This window comes from Rana temporaria, chromosome 1, assembly GCF_905171775.1.
Source record: "Rana temporaria chromosome 1, aRanTem1.1, whole genome shotgun sequence".
Taxonomy (NCBI): Eukaryota; Metazoa; Chordata; class Amphibia; order Anura; family Ranidae; genus Rana; species Rana temporaria.
The window spans coordinates 90,710,831-90,727,058 of record NC_053489.1 but is presented as its reverse complement, the minus strand read 5'-3'; the positions used below and the strand labels follow the sequence as shown (position 1 = coordinate 90,727,058).

Here is a 16,228-nt window from a genome sequence, read left to right as displayed (position 1 = left end):
TGGTGGGGAGATGGAGGTTACAAATTGTGATGTAATAAATATATCATGTATATTTTTAAAATGTTCAGTCTTCATGGAGCACGGGACAGTTGACACCAACTTCACAGAAGTGCCATCATGGTATCTCCCCTTCCTCCTCCCCTTTTGGGGGGTGGGGTGATGGGAAGGTCCTGAGCCCCCAATGGTTGCTATTGGGAGGCGGTACAGTGTTGTGTTTTTTTTTTCTTCTTCTTTTCTTCTGTCTGCTTTTATTTTCAACCTATTTTATGTTCTTGTTTTGGGGTAACTTATTTTCCTGGGCGAGTAGGTCAAAAGATGTTAGTTTTCTTCCCGAACAGTTTTCTGTTTTATATTACAACTGTCTGTGACAATGTTATTTTTTCTTACCTTCCAGATGTCAAGAAAATTTCAATAACAATTATTAAAAATAAATGTATTGCCAGTGTATATACTTTTATCTTCATATTCACTTTTGTATAGTCTCATGCATAACAAGACTCAGAATATAAGAGGAGGGTCACCAGTTTCTGCCAATAAGCTCTACTGTATTTTACAGTGCTTGTAACGCTTGCATTCTTACCAGCAGGAGAGAGCAGACTGCCCATAGCAATGACTTCATCAGTATACTCAGATCCTTCATTGTTGCAGCTGGGTTGGATCTGTGAGCAAGATATTACTTTACAGCAGTGGGGGACAAAATGAAGCCCCTTACCTGGCTATGCAGCCTTGCAGGGGTTCTTAGATCACAAGAGTGGCTAAACAGTATTACAAATCTTTTAGCGATTAAGGCAGTTGCTATACATGTTTTGCAGTCGTAATATTTATTTTGCCTGGGGTTCAACTTGAAATCTTTCCATTTAATGCTTTGCAAATGTGACTTGCTAGACAGTAAACTGTAGTGGTGTTGTGTGTTTTTTTTTTTTTTTTACATACTTTAGCTTTTGATAACTTAACTTAAACCTGACCATTAACTTTTCCTACTTGTTGTCTGATTGGGATTCATAAGCTTGCTACATGACATTAACTGCCGTATTGTTTCTCAGATTCCTTGTTTCGGAATAGTCATAAACATTTGGTGTGAGTAGTGTTGCATACATTTATACTTGGTTTACCTGGAAACCTCAAATGCTTATAAGATTTAATGTACACAGGACGTTGTTTAACCACTTCAGCCCCGGAAGGATTTACCCCCTTCCGGAGCAGAGCACTTTTTGCGATACAGCACTGCATCGCTTTAACTGACAATTGCGTGGTCATGCAATGCAGTACCCAAACAAAATTGGCGTCCTTTTTTATCACAAATAGAGCTTTCTTTTGGTGGTATTTGATCACCTCTGCTGTATTTATTTTTTGTTCTATGAACAAAAAAAGAGTGACAATTTTGAAAAAAAATAAATATATTTTTTTAGTTTTTGCTATAATATCCCACTTATTTATTTTTTAAATGTTTTTCCGCAGTTTAGGCCAATATGTATTCTACATATTTTTGGTAATAAAAAATTGCAATAAGCGTACATTGATTGATTTGCGCAAAAGTTATAGTGTCTACAAAATAGGGGATAGATTTATGGCATTTTTATTATTATTTTGTTTTTTTACTAGTAATGGTGGGGATCTGCAATTTATCCAGACTGCGATATTGCGGCGGACACTTTTGACACATTTTTGGTACCATTGTCAATTTCACAACGATCAGTGCATATTGAGCCCTTGTTGCTGACATTATGCCTTGTTCGTTGAATGTTATGATGATGTAGACCCAATCTTTGGTCATACTGTACTTGTTTCCTTTATTTGAAAAATAAAAATCTATTGAAAGCAAAAAATGCACTCATAACTGTAAAAATGACACTGGCAGTGAAGGGGTTAACACTAGGGGGCGATCAAGGGGTTAACTGTGTTTCCTCACTGTGTTCTAACTGAAGGGGGGGTGGGACTGACTAGGGGAGATGACAGATAGCTATTCATACTTTGTATGAACACACGATCAGTCATTTCTCCCCTAAAAGCTAAAAGAACCGGGAGCTGTATTTACACACACAGCTCCCGGTTCTCGCTCTGTCACTAGCAATCGCAGGTGTCCGGTGGGCCCCCCCTAGTGGCCACAGTGGGAAACGATGTAAGGTAACGTTGGTTTTCCCAGCCTAGCGCCAACCTGCCGCAGAAAAACTGTTAACATTAAAATCGACTGTAAACAAAGCGCTGCTCAATGCCTACCGTATTTTTTGTGGCGTTTAAAAGCTGCTACAGGCATTTTGGCGTTTCAAATGCCTCTGAACATCCGTCTGAACCCATGTTTTTTTTTTTTTGCGTTCCAAAAAAGGTTTCTATACTCATATGCCTAGAAACTACTATAATTGACCCTGCGTACAAGTACTGATAAGATAACATAGAGGAGAGTTTAGGGGCAGCTGAAAAAAACGCCCAACTGCTCTTAAGGCTGCATTCACATCTAGGCGGACGAAATCGCAGCGTTTTGTCGCCGCAAATCGCGGTAAAAATAGCGGCGTTTTGTACCGCGATTTGCGGCGACAAAACGCCGGTATTGTCCGCCTAGATGTGCCCCAAGATGACCCCCTCTATGGAGATGATTGCCATCTCCTAGCCGAACGCTCGAAGACGCCTGAAAAAAAGGTCCGGGACCTTTTTTCACGCGGCAGGCGTCCGGCGTTCGGCGTGGAGATGTGAACCATCTCCATAGAGGGACATCTGTTTTCAGCCCTCTGGCGGCAGCGGCGTAGCGCTACAGGCGTAAAAACGCCTAGGTGTGAATGGGGTCTAAATGTCAGTTTACCAGCAGCAGTGTACATGAGGCCTAAGTTGAAAATTTTGCAACATCTGGTAAGCAGACGTTGATGCTTTGTGACAAACTGATGCAGTCTGTGCTTCCAATGTTCTTGTTCTATCCTTGCTCAACGTTTTCCCTGTGTGTAGCTCGACATGCAGCTATATCCTCCTATTCTGCAATTATCAGACTGAGTGTCATTTTGAAGCTTTATTAACAAATCAGGGTGGGGTGAAACTATTGAGAAAAAACAAATACAGATACATATAATCAGTATATGAAGTATAAAGAAATACAATGAATAAGCTAGGCTGTAGATGGTGTTAAGTAATTCTCACCAGCATGCTGCGTTTAAGAGATGCAAGTTTTAGTCCAACATGTTCTCTGATAGCTGGTTCCTTCTTTCAGTTTCTAAAAGATGGAGTCTGAGTTCCCAGGATGCACCTGTTTCTCTTATTGAAGCATGATGGGAACTTTGTTAACCACTTAAGCCCCGGAAGGAGTTGCCCACTTCCTGACCAGGCCATTTTTTTCGATACAGCACTGCATCGCTTTAATCGGCAATTGCACGGTCTTGCGACGTTGTACCCAAACAAAATTGATGTCCTTTTTTCCCACAAATAGAGATTTCTTTTGGTGGTGTTTGATAACCTCTGCGTTTGAAATTTTTTGCGCTATAAACAAAAAAGAGCGACATTTTAGAAAAACTTTATTTCTCTTATCGTCCATGGACGGACATAGCTCCTTAAATCTTGACAAGTGGGTTATGTTCCCTGTTTACAGGAGAGGACTAGGCAGAAACATGTTGGATAATAAAATACATGTTACATTAACAGAGTTGAACAGCCCTGCCCAGGGGGCGGTCCCTCCAGACATAACCCTCCTCACTGCAGCATGCAGCCTCAGTTTTATTCTGCCGAGCAACTAGAAGGATGTATGGCTCCCTTTGGGCCCAGCGCCCTGAGGAGAAATTTTATTTTATTTTACTTTTTCTTGAAGAATCTTCTTTCAACTGTCGGCTGAGAGACAGGCTGGATAATATAGATCCTTGTAGTCTACTCAGTCCGACCAGAAAGCGTGGCCACACCTTTGCAAAGAGGCTGGGTCTGCCATGCCATACCCCATGACTCCTGGGGTGGCCGGTGAGCTTTGCTCCGAGGTCGACATATGACTGGGCTGAGGTGTTGTCTCACTCACAGTGAACCGGGCCAACAGCTACCTCAATTGCGGTTGTAGTTCTGTCAGGATTGCGTCATCGAGTCCTCGCTTAGGTAAGTACAGTCCCTCCCGCTTCAGTGGGTTGGTACGGCTGGGCATTCCTGGGGTTCGAGGGTCCTCTTCTCCTCCCTTCCCTGCTCCTTTTCCTTTGCTGCATTGCTAACATTGCCGCTGTCAGGGGGGAGGTGGCCTTCCTGAGGGGACTGTTATCTGGCCTGTGTTTTTTTTTTTTTTTTTGTATTGGGCTTTCCTGTGAGGGGTTTATCACTGTTAAAAAGCCCTAGGAGGCTTTTCCTGTTTTAAACGCTGCATTTTGCAGCCATTTGGCACACAGGTCCCTGCAGATGCCGCACAGTTACCTCACGGTTCTTTTCCTCTCACACGCTGTGTGCTGAGAGCGGACAGTCTCCTCCTGAGGTGAGTCCCCTGGGTACCCCAGATCAGCGCAGCAAGTGGGTGAGAGGCCCTGAATAGGACTCTAGGAGCTTTTGTTTATTTCTAAGGACAGGTGTGCATATTTTACATACACACTATGTAAATATTATTAATATCTGGAGTCAGTATCTGGGTCCTTCCCCAACATGTTGGTGGCAGCAGGTGTTAGCACCTGAAATTCCCACAGAGGTTTTATTGTTAGTCCTGGACACGTTTCTGCCAGGGTGGGGGTGGACTGTGGACAGGCGGTAAAAGAGTGCCCCCTTCCCCCGTTATCCCCTGGGGAATGCTCTGTTATGGAGCCATGGACCAGGTTCCTGGGTAGTAAAAAAAAAAAAAAAAGCAGGATAAGGCATTTATGGGTGCGCTTCTCACTGCTGCAAGGGACTCTCTTAAGCTGGATAGTGCAGCTGGGTTTCCGCAGAGGGCTCGGTCTTTTTTGGATCACACAAATCAGACCGCTCTGTGTAGTTTTTTTCCTTCTGTGCCCTTCTTTGATGATTTCTAAGAGGCGGAATGAGAACAGCCGCTGAGGGCTTTTGTAGTCCCTCACAGCCGGGCGGTTCAGTGCATGGATTACCATGCTGCGGTCTGACTTGCGGCCACTACTCTGGGGTCTCAGTCGGCGCTGGTGCCATTTTATGGGAGGTTTTTCAATTACATTGAAAACTCCCATTGGTGGCCATTTTGTCGTAGCCGCGCTATGGCGCAGCTTACATTGCGGTCGCCCATTTTCCTGTGGCCGCGTTCTGTACGCTCGGCGGCCATCTTGGAGTTGTCCTGACCCCTAGTGCTGTATACAACTCACGGAGTGAGCATTTTGCACCAGACAGTGGAGGAGCACCGACTCTCTCCCGAAGTTATTATGCTAGCGGACCAGCTGGTCCAAGGCCTCATATAGGTCTGTGATGCTTCATTGAATGCTGTGCCCTTGTTATCCAGGGCTTCTGTTTCAGAATGGGTTTATGCACACGGTGGTGTAGTGGTTAACTCCATTGCTTGGCAGCAAGAGAGTCATTGGTTCGAATCCGGGCAATGACGCCAATCTGCCTGGAGTTTGCATTGTCACTCCCTGTGTATGCATGGGTTCCTCCGGGTACTCCGGTTTCCTCCAAAGGCATGTGTGCATACTATGTGTGTGTATTATTTAGGGGCAACACTCCCAGGCCGTCAAAGCTGGGGGACTAATCCGTCCCTGGGTATGTAAGCCGATCACGCCGGCACCCAAATCCTGCTAATGTATGTAGCCTTCACTCCCTCTCTAGGTGGGAGGGGCGGCTTGCAGGTTCACAATTCGGTGAAACCTCCCTGTTCTCCAACCAGTGGGTCTGCGAGGTGGTCTCTTCGAAGTACTAGATAGGGTTTCCTCCTATCCACAGAACAAAGTTCTTTTCTCCTGTCTTCCTCTCCCGACCTGTTGGTCTGCTTTGGGCAGTGTGGGACTTGCTAAGCTGCGGGGTAATTTTACCTTTCCTGCAGGACGAGAGGTTTGGGGTTTTCTATGGGCCTCAGGCCCTAAATACCTTTTGTGAACGTCGGGTAGTTCCGCATGGTATCCATTCGTTCGGTGGTAGCTGCACTCCAACAGGGGGACGTCCTCGGACATCGGGGACGCATACATGCATGTCCTGTTTTGCACATGTCAGTGTTTTTTTCTGTGCTTCGTGATGAGAGAGGGTCTCTGTCAGCCTGTGGCCCTCCCTTTTGCTCTGGCGTAAGCACCATGGGTTTTCAGCTGGGAGCTCGCACTTAACCTAACTTTGTTGGGACAGCGAGGCTTTGCCTCATTGGCTACTTGGACGACTTTCTTCTGAGAGCAGCTTCTGTCTCAGACCTAGTGGATGTTACTCCCATTCAGACCCTCCGAAGATTTGGGTGTGTTTTTTAAATGTTTAGGCCAGAAGGTGTAGCTCAGTGGCAGCAAGCCTGCCCTCCATGTGTGCGACCCAGGGTTCAAATCCTGGGCATGCTAGGTTCCCACTCAGTGTTGGAGTATCTAGGGTTGATCCGGACTTCTTGGTGGCGAAGGTCCTTCTTCCCCTGGAGAAATTGCAAACTCTTCAGTCTGCGGTGAAGTTATTGGCATCACGCAATCTGTCTTCTCTCCGGGCGCCTGCTGTTCCGGGGCCTGCGGGTCCTTCGAGGCGGTACTGTATGCCTAGTTCCACACTCGGTATTTCCAGGGGAAATGCTGTCCTGGTGGTAAAAATCTCTTGTCTCTGAAATCAACAATGGTCGAGGAGGTTGCAAGGTCATCCGATCTGGTTTCAGTCTTCCGTGGCTTCAGTCTACCATCAGGTATACCGGCAGGCGGACTACTGGAGTCGCCAGATGCTGGACTAGGGCGACTGGTCTTGTGCTTGGGATGTTTCGGCTCCCTTGCAGGAGGTGAGCCTCACGGGGTATGGATCGGAGGTACCCTGGCGGTTGCCAGGGCGGGAGGTCCCTCTGTCTCGAGGTCCCATACTTCCTCCTGTTGTGCAGTCACTGACTTGCTCAACATGGCTATTGGAAGCCAGACTTTAAGTGAACTCAACAATGCTGAGGGCACGGTAGTCTTCTTCCGGAGGATCTACCATCACACCTGCCAGGCCTACATCTCTTGGTGCGAAGGGATGGAGTGACGTCCATGGATGTACTCGGTGTCCAATGTCCTGCTGTTTTTACAGCTTGGAGTGGATCTAAAAATTGCTTAAAGCACCGTTTTTCTGGGCAGATTTCAGCCTTGGCTGTGTTTTTCAGTGGCCTTATTGTGGCCCGTTCCCTGGTGGGTCCCTTTTTGTGTGCAGGGGGTTTGTCATATACTTTCCCCTTTTGGCCCATCTCTTCCCCCATGAGTTTTGACTCTGGTGCTCTCGGTTCTTCAGGAACCTTTTTTTTGGATACATCAGAGAGATTTTCTCTTGACACTATCTCAGAAGGTGGCCCCTTAGTGGCCTTTACCTCTGTTAGAGGGGTTTCTGAGTTGGCGGTCTTGTCTTGCAAGCCGCTATGCTTGATCCTCCATAAGGATTAGGTGGTGGTGCGCCCGCGACCTTCCCTTCTTCCGAAGGTGGTTTCGACCTTTCGCCAAAATAAGGACATTGTTCTTCTATCCTTCTGTCCTCGGCCGGCGCATCCTACGGAGGTTGCCTTTCATACTTTAGGCGTGGTACGTGCTTTGCGGGTGTACCAGCCTGCTGCGGCTCCGTTTCAGAGTTCTGACTGTCTTTTGTGTCGGTGTCTGGTCCACAAAATGGCCTGGCGGTCTCATCGACCACCATTTCTCGGTGGATCAGGCATGCTGTCATACAGGCCTATGCTCTTAAGTGGCGGGCCCCCCTTTCCGGTCATGGCACTTTCGACCAGGGCAATTGGTGCTTCCTGGGGTTTTTCCCGACATCATGCGTCGGTCTCGCGGGTGTGCGAGGCGGCGACTTGCTCGTCCGTTTGCACTTTTTCCAGAATTTACATGGTTGCTGTGAGTGCATCTTCTGATGCTTTTTCCGGCCGCTAGTTTTTGCATCTCCTCCGTTGAGGAGCTCTGCTTGTTTTGGGGTGAAGTTAAAATTGGTTTTACTGATATATTTCCCACCCCTCGCTTTTGACACTGCTTGAGGACATCCCACTTGTCAAGATTTAAGGAGCTTTGTCCGTCCATGGATGATAAGACAAAATAGGATTTTTTGTACTCACCGTAAAATCCATAGACAGACACAGCACCCACTCCTCCTTTTTTAGGTTTGTACTGCTTGTTACGAACTGAGGCTGCATGCTGCAGTGAGGAGGGTTATGTCTGGAGGGATGCTATAAAACATCCCCCCCCCCCCCCAGAAACTGTAAAACTAATTTATCAGTTTAGGCCGATACGTAGTCTGCTACATATTTTGGGTAAGAAAAAAATGCAATAAGCGTATTTTGATTGTTTTGGGCAAAAGTTGTAGCCGCTACAAAATAGGGGATAGATTCATGGCATTTTTATTATTATTATTTTTTACTTGTAATGTCGGCGATCAGTGATTTTTAGCGGAACTGCGGCGGACATGTCGGACACCTAACTGACATTTTTAAAACTTTTTGGGGAACCAGTGACATTATTACAGTATTCAGTGCTAAAAATATGCACTGTTGTACTAATGACACTGGCACAGAACGGGTTACATCAGGGGCGATCAAGGGGTTAAATGTTCCCTCACTGTTTGCTATAACACTTTGGGGGAAGGGTCACTGGGACAACACACAGATCCGTCTTCCTGCATAGGGACACAATTGCAGGACCCGCTCATGGGCTTCCCTGCTGGCCAATCGGAGAGCGCAACCACAAATCGCCGTATACGAGCCGACATACACCTATGACGATTTGCGGGATCGAGGCACCTTGCCACAGTATAATGACGCCGACTGGTCGGGAAGTGGATAAAGGGGAACTCTAGATTCTAGTTTCTGCAATAACAGTACATTTTACCACTGGCTCCATCTTGTGGTCAAATCTGATATTGCAGGCGAACTAAAATATATTCTGCTGGATGCAGAACAGTTCCCATTACTTATATGCTAAAATATAACAGCCAAAAACATGAGGTAAAGAGGGTCGGGGGGGGGGGGGGGTTCTTTAAAAGGTGCAGTCTGACTTGGGCACTTCTTCGTTTGTCTCACTTATTATGTAATAGCAGATCTCTGCAAAAAAAAAAAGGGGGGTGGGAACCTTCGGCCTGTGTGTACCAGCTTTCAGGCCGTGTTCACATTGGTGTGCTGCCCCAATGTGAAACCATCAGTGAAACCTTTAGGCTTTACTGCAGGTTTCCTACTGTGCATGGGTGAGTCGTGCTGTGCTTTCTGAATTGTCCCCCCCCATTCCTTCTGGGACCTGTGTGTGTGTGTGTGTGTGTCCCAGGAGGCAGCAGCGGGGGGGGGGGGGGGGAGATGGAAATACTCAGATCACTGCAGTGATCTTACTGAGAAGTGGGAGCGGGTACCTGTCAAATCAGAGCAGACAGGCCCCACACAGTCACAGCATATGCAGAAAGAGCAAACACAGAGACTAGACACAACAAACCCAGTATGCACACAGCCAGAGCACACTTTTTTTTTTTTTTTTACAGTTTCCCTTATTAATTTTGTTACTTGCACACTGGTTCTTCAGTGTTAGCCTAGTATTCCGGGTAGACAAAGAAGATGGGGTTCCATCACATATATTTTAAATCCATATTGCATCAAAATACATTTGTATTTGTAATATTTTTACTGTATAGTAACACAGTATACATACAGTATGAGCATAGTTATCCAAGGTGGCTAGAAATAGGACAGATCTTGGCTCTATGTGTGTACGTTATTAATCATATTACTATGAGGCATTTTTATTTTTCTAAAAGAAATCCCTTTTGGCTAGGCTAGTTGGCACATGTACCTCCAAAGAGTGCCAGCTTACTATTTGAATTTTATTTTTTTATATATTGGCAGTATATTTACTTGTGTTGGAACAGCACCTCTGTGACTTTGGCATGGAGAATGTTAATCATTTAAGCTTAGCTCTTCCTGCCCCCCCCCCCCTTTCTTCTGCTTCGATATAGCTGTAATGGTCCATCCTACCTGTGGTGTATCTAAAACCCTTCATTGTTGTAAAAGAACCAGGGTATAATGTGATGCTTTGTAAAATGACAGTTCTCAATGGCAACAAAATAGATAATAATAATATTCGATTTTTCAGATTTATAAATCGGTTATCTTTTTAGATGATTTAATGTCGGGCATATATTTGAATGTTGGGCATCTATTTAGATTGTTTGGCTAATATGACTAAAATAAGAATCCTGTTGACCAAATTCTCTTAACGTAGGGATGGGAAACTATTACTAACTATATAAATGAGGCTAATTTTACCCATTTTTTATTATAGCTGAAAGAACTGTGGCTAATAGTGCTCTGGAAGAATATATCAAGGAGAAAGAAAAGTACGACGGCTGCAAAAAAAAGAATACAGTGAAGGGCTCATCCAGAGAACAACAGGTGATTTAATAACCATGTTTAATAAAAAAATATATATATATATACAGTACAGACCAAAAGTTTGGACACACCTTCTCATTCAAAGGCCCCGTACACACGAGAGGATCGATCCGCTGGAATTGATCCGCGGACCGGCTCCAGCGGATAGATCCCCTGGTGTGTACGATCCAGCGGATCTGTTTCCGCGGATTTTTGTCCCCGGGGATGGATTTCCAGCGGATCAAAATTTCTTGACATGCTAAGAAATCGATCCGCTGGAATCCAGTCCAACGGATTGATCCGCTGGTCTGTACAGACTCACCGGATCAATCCGTCCGAATCCATCCCCCGCATGCGTCGTAATGATTCGACGCATGCGTGGAATTCCTTATATGACCGCGTCGTTTCCGCGGATAAATCCTCTCGTGTGTACTAGGCCAAAGAGTTTTCTTTATTTTCATGACTATGAAAATTGTAGATTCACACTGAAGGCATCAAAACTATGAATTAACACATGTGGAATTATACATAACAAAAAAGTGTGAAACAACTGAAAATATATTTCATATTCTAGGTTCTTCAAAGTAAGCCACCTTTTGCAGCAGACACATCTCTAGAACTGTTAAGAGGAGACTGTGTGAATCAGGCCTTCATGGTAGAATATCTGCTAGGAAACCACTGCTAAAGAAAGGCAACAAGCAGAAGAGACTTGTTTGGGCTAAAGAACACAAGGAATGGACATTAGACCAGTGGAAATCTGTGCTTTGGTCTGATGAGTCCAAACATGAGATCTTTGGTTCCAACCCCCGTGTCTTTGTGCGACGCAGAAAAGGTGAACGGATGGACTCTACATGCCTGGTTCACACCGTAAAGCATTGAGGAGGTGGTGTGATGGTGTGGGGGTGCTTTGCTGGTGACACTGTTGGGGATTTATTCAAAATTGAAGGCATACTGAACCAGCATGGCTACCACAGCATCTTGCAGCGGCATGCTATTCCATCCGGTTTGCGTTTAGTTGGACCATCATTTATTTTTCAACAGGACCCCAAACACACCTCCAGGCTGTGTAAGGGCTATTTGACCAAGAAGGAGAGTGATGGGGTGCTGCGCCAGGTGACTACCTCTTGAGAATGCCAAGAGTGTGCCAAGCAGTAATCAAAGCAAAAGGTGGCTACTTTGAAGAACCTAGAATATGAAATATATTTTCAGTTGCTTCACACTTTTTTCTTATGTATAATTCCACATGTGTTAATTCATAGTTTTGATGCCTTCAGTGTGAATCTACAAACTCTTTGAATGAGAAGGTGTGTCCAAACTTTTGGTCTGTACTGTGTGTGTGTGTGTGTGTATGTATATATGTGTGTGTGTGTGTGTGTGTATATATATATATATATATATATATATATATATATATATATATATATATATATATATATATATATATATATATATATATATATATATATATATATATATATATATATATATATTTTTGTGTGTGTGTAAAATCTATATATTACAGTATCTCACAAAAGTAAGTACACCTCTCACATTTTTGTTAATATTTTATTCTATCTTTTCATGTGACAACACTGCAGAAATTACACTTTGCTACAATATAAAGTCGTGAGACTACAGCCTGTAACAGTGTAAATGTGCTGTCCCCTCAAAATAACTCCACACACAGCCGATAATGTCTAAACAGCTGGCAACAAAAGTGAGTACACCCCTAAGTGAAAATGTCCAAATTGGGCCCAATTAGCCATTTTACCTCCCCGGTGTCATGTGACTCAATAGTGTTACATGGTCTCAGGTGTAAACGGGGAGCAGGTGTGTTTAAATTTGGTGTTATCACTCTCTCTCTCTCTCTCTCTTTTTCTCTCTCTCTCTCTCTCTCTCTCTCTCTCTCTCTCCCCCCCCCCCCTCATGGCAAAGAGCTCTCTAAAGGATCTGAAAAAAAAATTGTTGCTCTACATAAAGATGGCCTAGGCAATATTTTGTGTGGCCACCATTATTTTCCAGTCCTTAACCCTCTTGGGCATGGAGGTTGCCACTGAAGTCCCCTTCCACTCTTTCATGACAACATCACGGAGCTGGTGGATGTTGTAGACCTTGCGCTCCTCTACCTTCCATTTGAGGATGCCCCACAGATGCTCAATAGGGTTTAGGTCTGGAGACATGCTTGGCCAGTCTATCACTTTTACCCTCAGCTTCTTTAGAAAGGCAGTGGTCGTCTTGTAGGTGTATTTGGTGTCGTTATGTTGGAATACTGCCCTGCGGAAGCACTCGTGCAGCCCCAGACCATGACACTCTCACCACCATGCTTGACTGTAGGCAAGACACACTTGTCTTTGTACTCCTCACCTGGTTGCCGTCACACACGCATGACACCATCTGAACCAAATAAGTTTATCTTGGTCTCATTAGACCACAGGACATGGTTCCAGTAATCCATGTCCATAGTCTGCTTGTCTTCAGCAAACTGTTTGTGGGCTTTCTTGTGAATCATCTTTAGAAGAGGCTTCCTTCTGGGACAACAGCCATGCAGACCAATTTGATGCAGTGTGAGGCGTATGGTCTGAGCAGTGACAGGCTGACCCCCACCCCTTCAACCTCTGCAGCAATGCTGGCCGCACTCATACATCTATTTCCCAAAGACAACCTCTGGATATGACGCTCAGCACGTGTACTCAACTACTTTGGTCGCCCATGGTGAGGCCTGTTCTGAGGGGAACCTGTCCTGTTAAACCGCTGTATGGTCTTGGCCCCCATGCTGCAGCTCAGTTTCAAGGTCTTGGCAATCTTCTTATAGCCTAGGCCATCTTTATGTAGAGCAACTTTTTTTTTTTTTTTCAGATCCTCAGAGAGTTCTTCGCCATGAGGTGTCATGTTGAACTTCCGGTGACCAGTATGAGCGAGTGAGGGCGATAATGCCAAATTTAACACTATTGAGTCACATGACACTGGGTAGGGAAAATGGCTAATTAGGTCCAATTTCGAAATTTTCACTTTGAAAATCTTTTAATTACTCACTTTTGTTGCCATCAATTTAGACATTAATGGCTGTGTGTTGTTATTTTGAGGGGACAGCAAATTTACACCGTTATACAAGCTGTACACTCACTACTTTACATTGTAGCAAAGTGTAAGTTCTTCAGTGTTGTCACATGAAAACATATAATAAAATATTTTCAAAAATGTGAGGGGTGTACTCACTTTTGTGAGATACTGTATATAACAAAATTTCTCTACCTATCATTTTTATATGAGGATATAAACATCCCAACAAAAAAAATAAGAAAAGTCAATGGGTAAAATCGCAGTAAAAGGCTAAAAATTTCCCTGTGCTCTGTCTCTTGAAAAATGTTGCAGGAATGGAAAAATGTCTGATGAGCCTACTAGAGCTCATCATTGGTGCTGACAATGCTGCCTCTGCTGCACTAAAATATCAAGGAAATCCAGGAACAGTTCTTTACTTTGATTACAGTATACTTCCCTCGTATGTTATAAAGATGAGAAGGGGTTTTCTGTAGTCCAGGAAAGAGTCTGGTAGGGCTGACAACACTTCCTGGAATTTCAGAGTAGCAAAGGCACTGTGATAACTTAACTTAAAGAGGACCTTCAGTAATTTTTTCAACTTTCCATCTATTAAATCTTCTCCTTGTTGTTTTAACTTTGGATAGTAAAACATTTTTTTTCTGCCACTAAATAACTTATATAGCCCACATCCTGTTTCTTGTCTGGTAAGAAGCCTTGGCTTATGACATCATGCACAGCTCTCTCTCTAACTCTCATGAGAGTTTGCCACGAAGGGAGGGGTAATGAGTCATACGAGGGCCAATGAGAGCTGCAGAGCTGGAGGTGTGCCTCTGTGTAAATCCAGGAAGTGAACAGGCAACAGTTTCAGCTGACCATAGTTAAAATGGTTGCAGCCAGACTCTATGAAGGGATATTTCCACAGCAAATTTTGGCTAATACAGAATCGCAGTGTATATATACAATAATATGCAAAGTGGTTGGAGGGAAGCTTCAGAAAGGCAAAGATGTTTTTATTACAAAATATGTGAGCAGACTGCAGTTCCTCTATAAACATGAAGTTAGCAGCACACTGGATGCCTGGCAGATCAGCAGATATTTTTCTGTAGTTGCAGCATTTTAAAAGACTAAAATGAGAAAAAATGAGACTAAAAATGGGAAAGTGCTCTTGTATTGCACAGATGTACTGAATACTTTCATACACTTTATAAATGAAAGCAAAGGTACAGAGTGAACTAGTTCTGCATGACAATTAATCAGACCTTCACTCAATAATTGCACCCTACCAATTCCCCTCTCCTCCACAGCATAAAACAAGTGCGCCTCTTTTTTTTTGGGGGGGGGGGGGGGGTCTTATGATCGACCCGCCTCCTGCCCCCATTCTCATCTAGGGCAAAAATGAAGCCTTTTCCTAAAGCAGGGGTCAGCAGCCTTTTTCCTCTTAAGGGCCGGATTTAATGTACTTGAATGCACAGAGGGCCGCATTCACCTGCTAATAAATTAAGATAATAATAGTAGGGCTGTGACTGATTAAAATTTTTGTGTTCGATTAATCGTTTTTTTTTTTTTAATCGATTAATCGACTAATTTCGATTAATTAACGCACATACAGATACAACTACTTTTAGCTGATCTCCTTGCATTGCAACTCTGCATTAGCCACTGGTAAATGTGGTGGGGGCAGTATGGGGGGCAGATGTGTATATTCTTGCAGTATGGGGGCAGATGTGTATATTACAGCATGGGGGCAGATGTGTACATTACAGCATGGGGGCAGATGTGTACATTACAGCATGGGAGCAGATGCTGTAATATACACATCTGCCCCCATACTGCAAGAATATACACATCTGCCCCCATACTGCAAGAATATACACATCTGCCCCCACCACATTTACCAGTGGCTAATGCAGAGTTGCAATGCAAGGAGATCAGCTAAAAGTAGTTGTGTGGCAGATGTGTACATTGCAGCATGGGGCAGATGTGTATATGAATGAATGAATGAATGAATGAATGAAAAATTTATATAGCGCGGCACATGCGAACTGAATCGCTTCTGGGCGCTATATTCTTGCAGTTTGGGGGCAGATGTGTATATTACAGCATCTGCCCCCATGCTGTAATATACACATCTGCCCCCATGCTTTAATATACACATCTGCCTCCCATACTGCAAGAATATACACATCTGCCCCCATGTGTACATTACAGCATGGGGGCAGATGTGTATATTCTTGCAGTATGGGGGCAGATGTGTATATTACAGCATGGGGGCAGATGTGTATATTACAGCATGGGGGCAGATGTGTACATTACAGCATGGGGGCAGATGTGTACATTACAGCATGGGGGCAGATGTGTACATTACAGCATGGGGGCAGATGTGTACATTACAGCATGGGGGCAGATGTGTACATTACAGCATCTGCCCCCATGCTGTAATATACACATCTGCCCCCATGCTGTAATATACACATCTGCCCCCATGCTTTAATATTCACATCTGTCCCCATACTCCAGGAATATATACATCTGCCCCATAATGTTACCACACACAGATGGTTGTCCTTTCTTACCTGACTATCAGGCAGGCAGACCCATCTGCAGAGTAGCTGATGGACACACGTGCGCAAGGGAAGAAGATACAAGCAGGCGGGCAGGTGATGATGACGTCAGCGCGCCGCTACTCGGCTGCCGCCGGGTGGACCAAGATGGCCACGGCTCCGGAGCTAGGCCGAAGCCGCGGCCTTTCCTATGGGCGAGACCGCGGAGCTCACTCCGCGGATC

The 16,228-nt window shown here is 44.6% G+C and overlaps 1 protein-coding gene across 1 annotated transcript in view; it reads left to right on the top strand.

Annotated features, from left to right (window-relative positions):
- CWC27 (CWC27 spliceosome associated cyclophilin) overlaps window positions 1-16,228 on the top strand; it is a 220,978-nt gene that overhangs the window by 127,446 nt on the left and 77,304 nt on the right. The window contains exon 12 of the mRNA XM_040340260.1: window positions 10,317-10,426. Within this exon, the coding sequence (XP_040196194.1) occupies window positions 10,317-10,426 (110 nt within the window). The remainder of the gene's footprint in view (window positions 1-10,316; window positions 10,427-16,228) is intronic.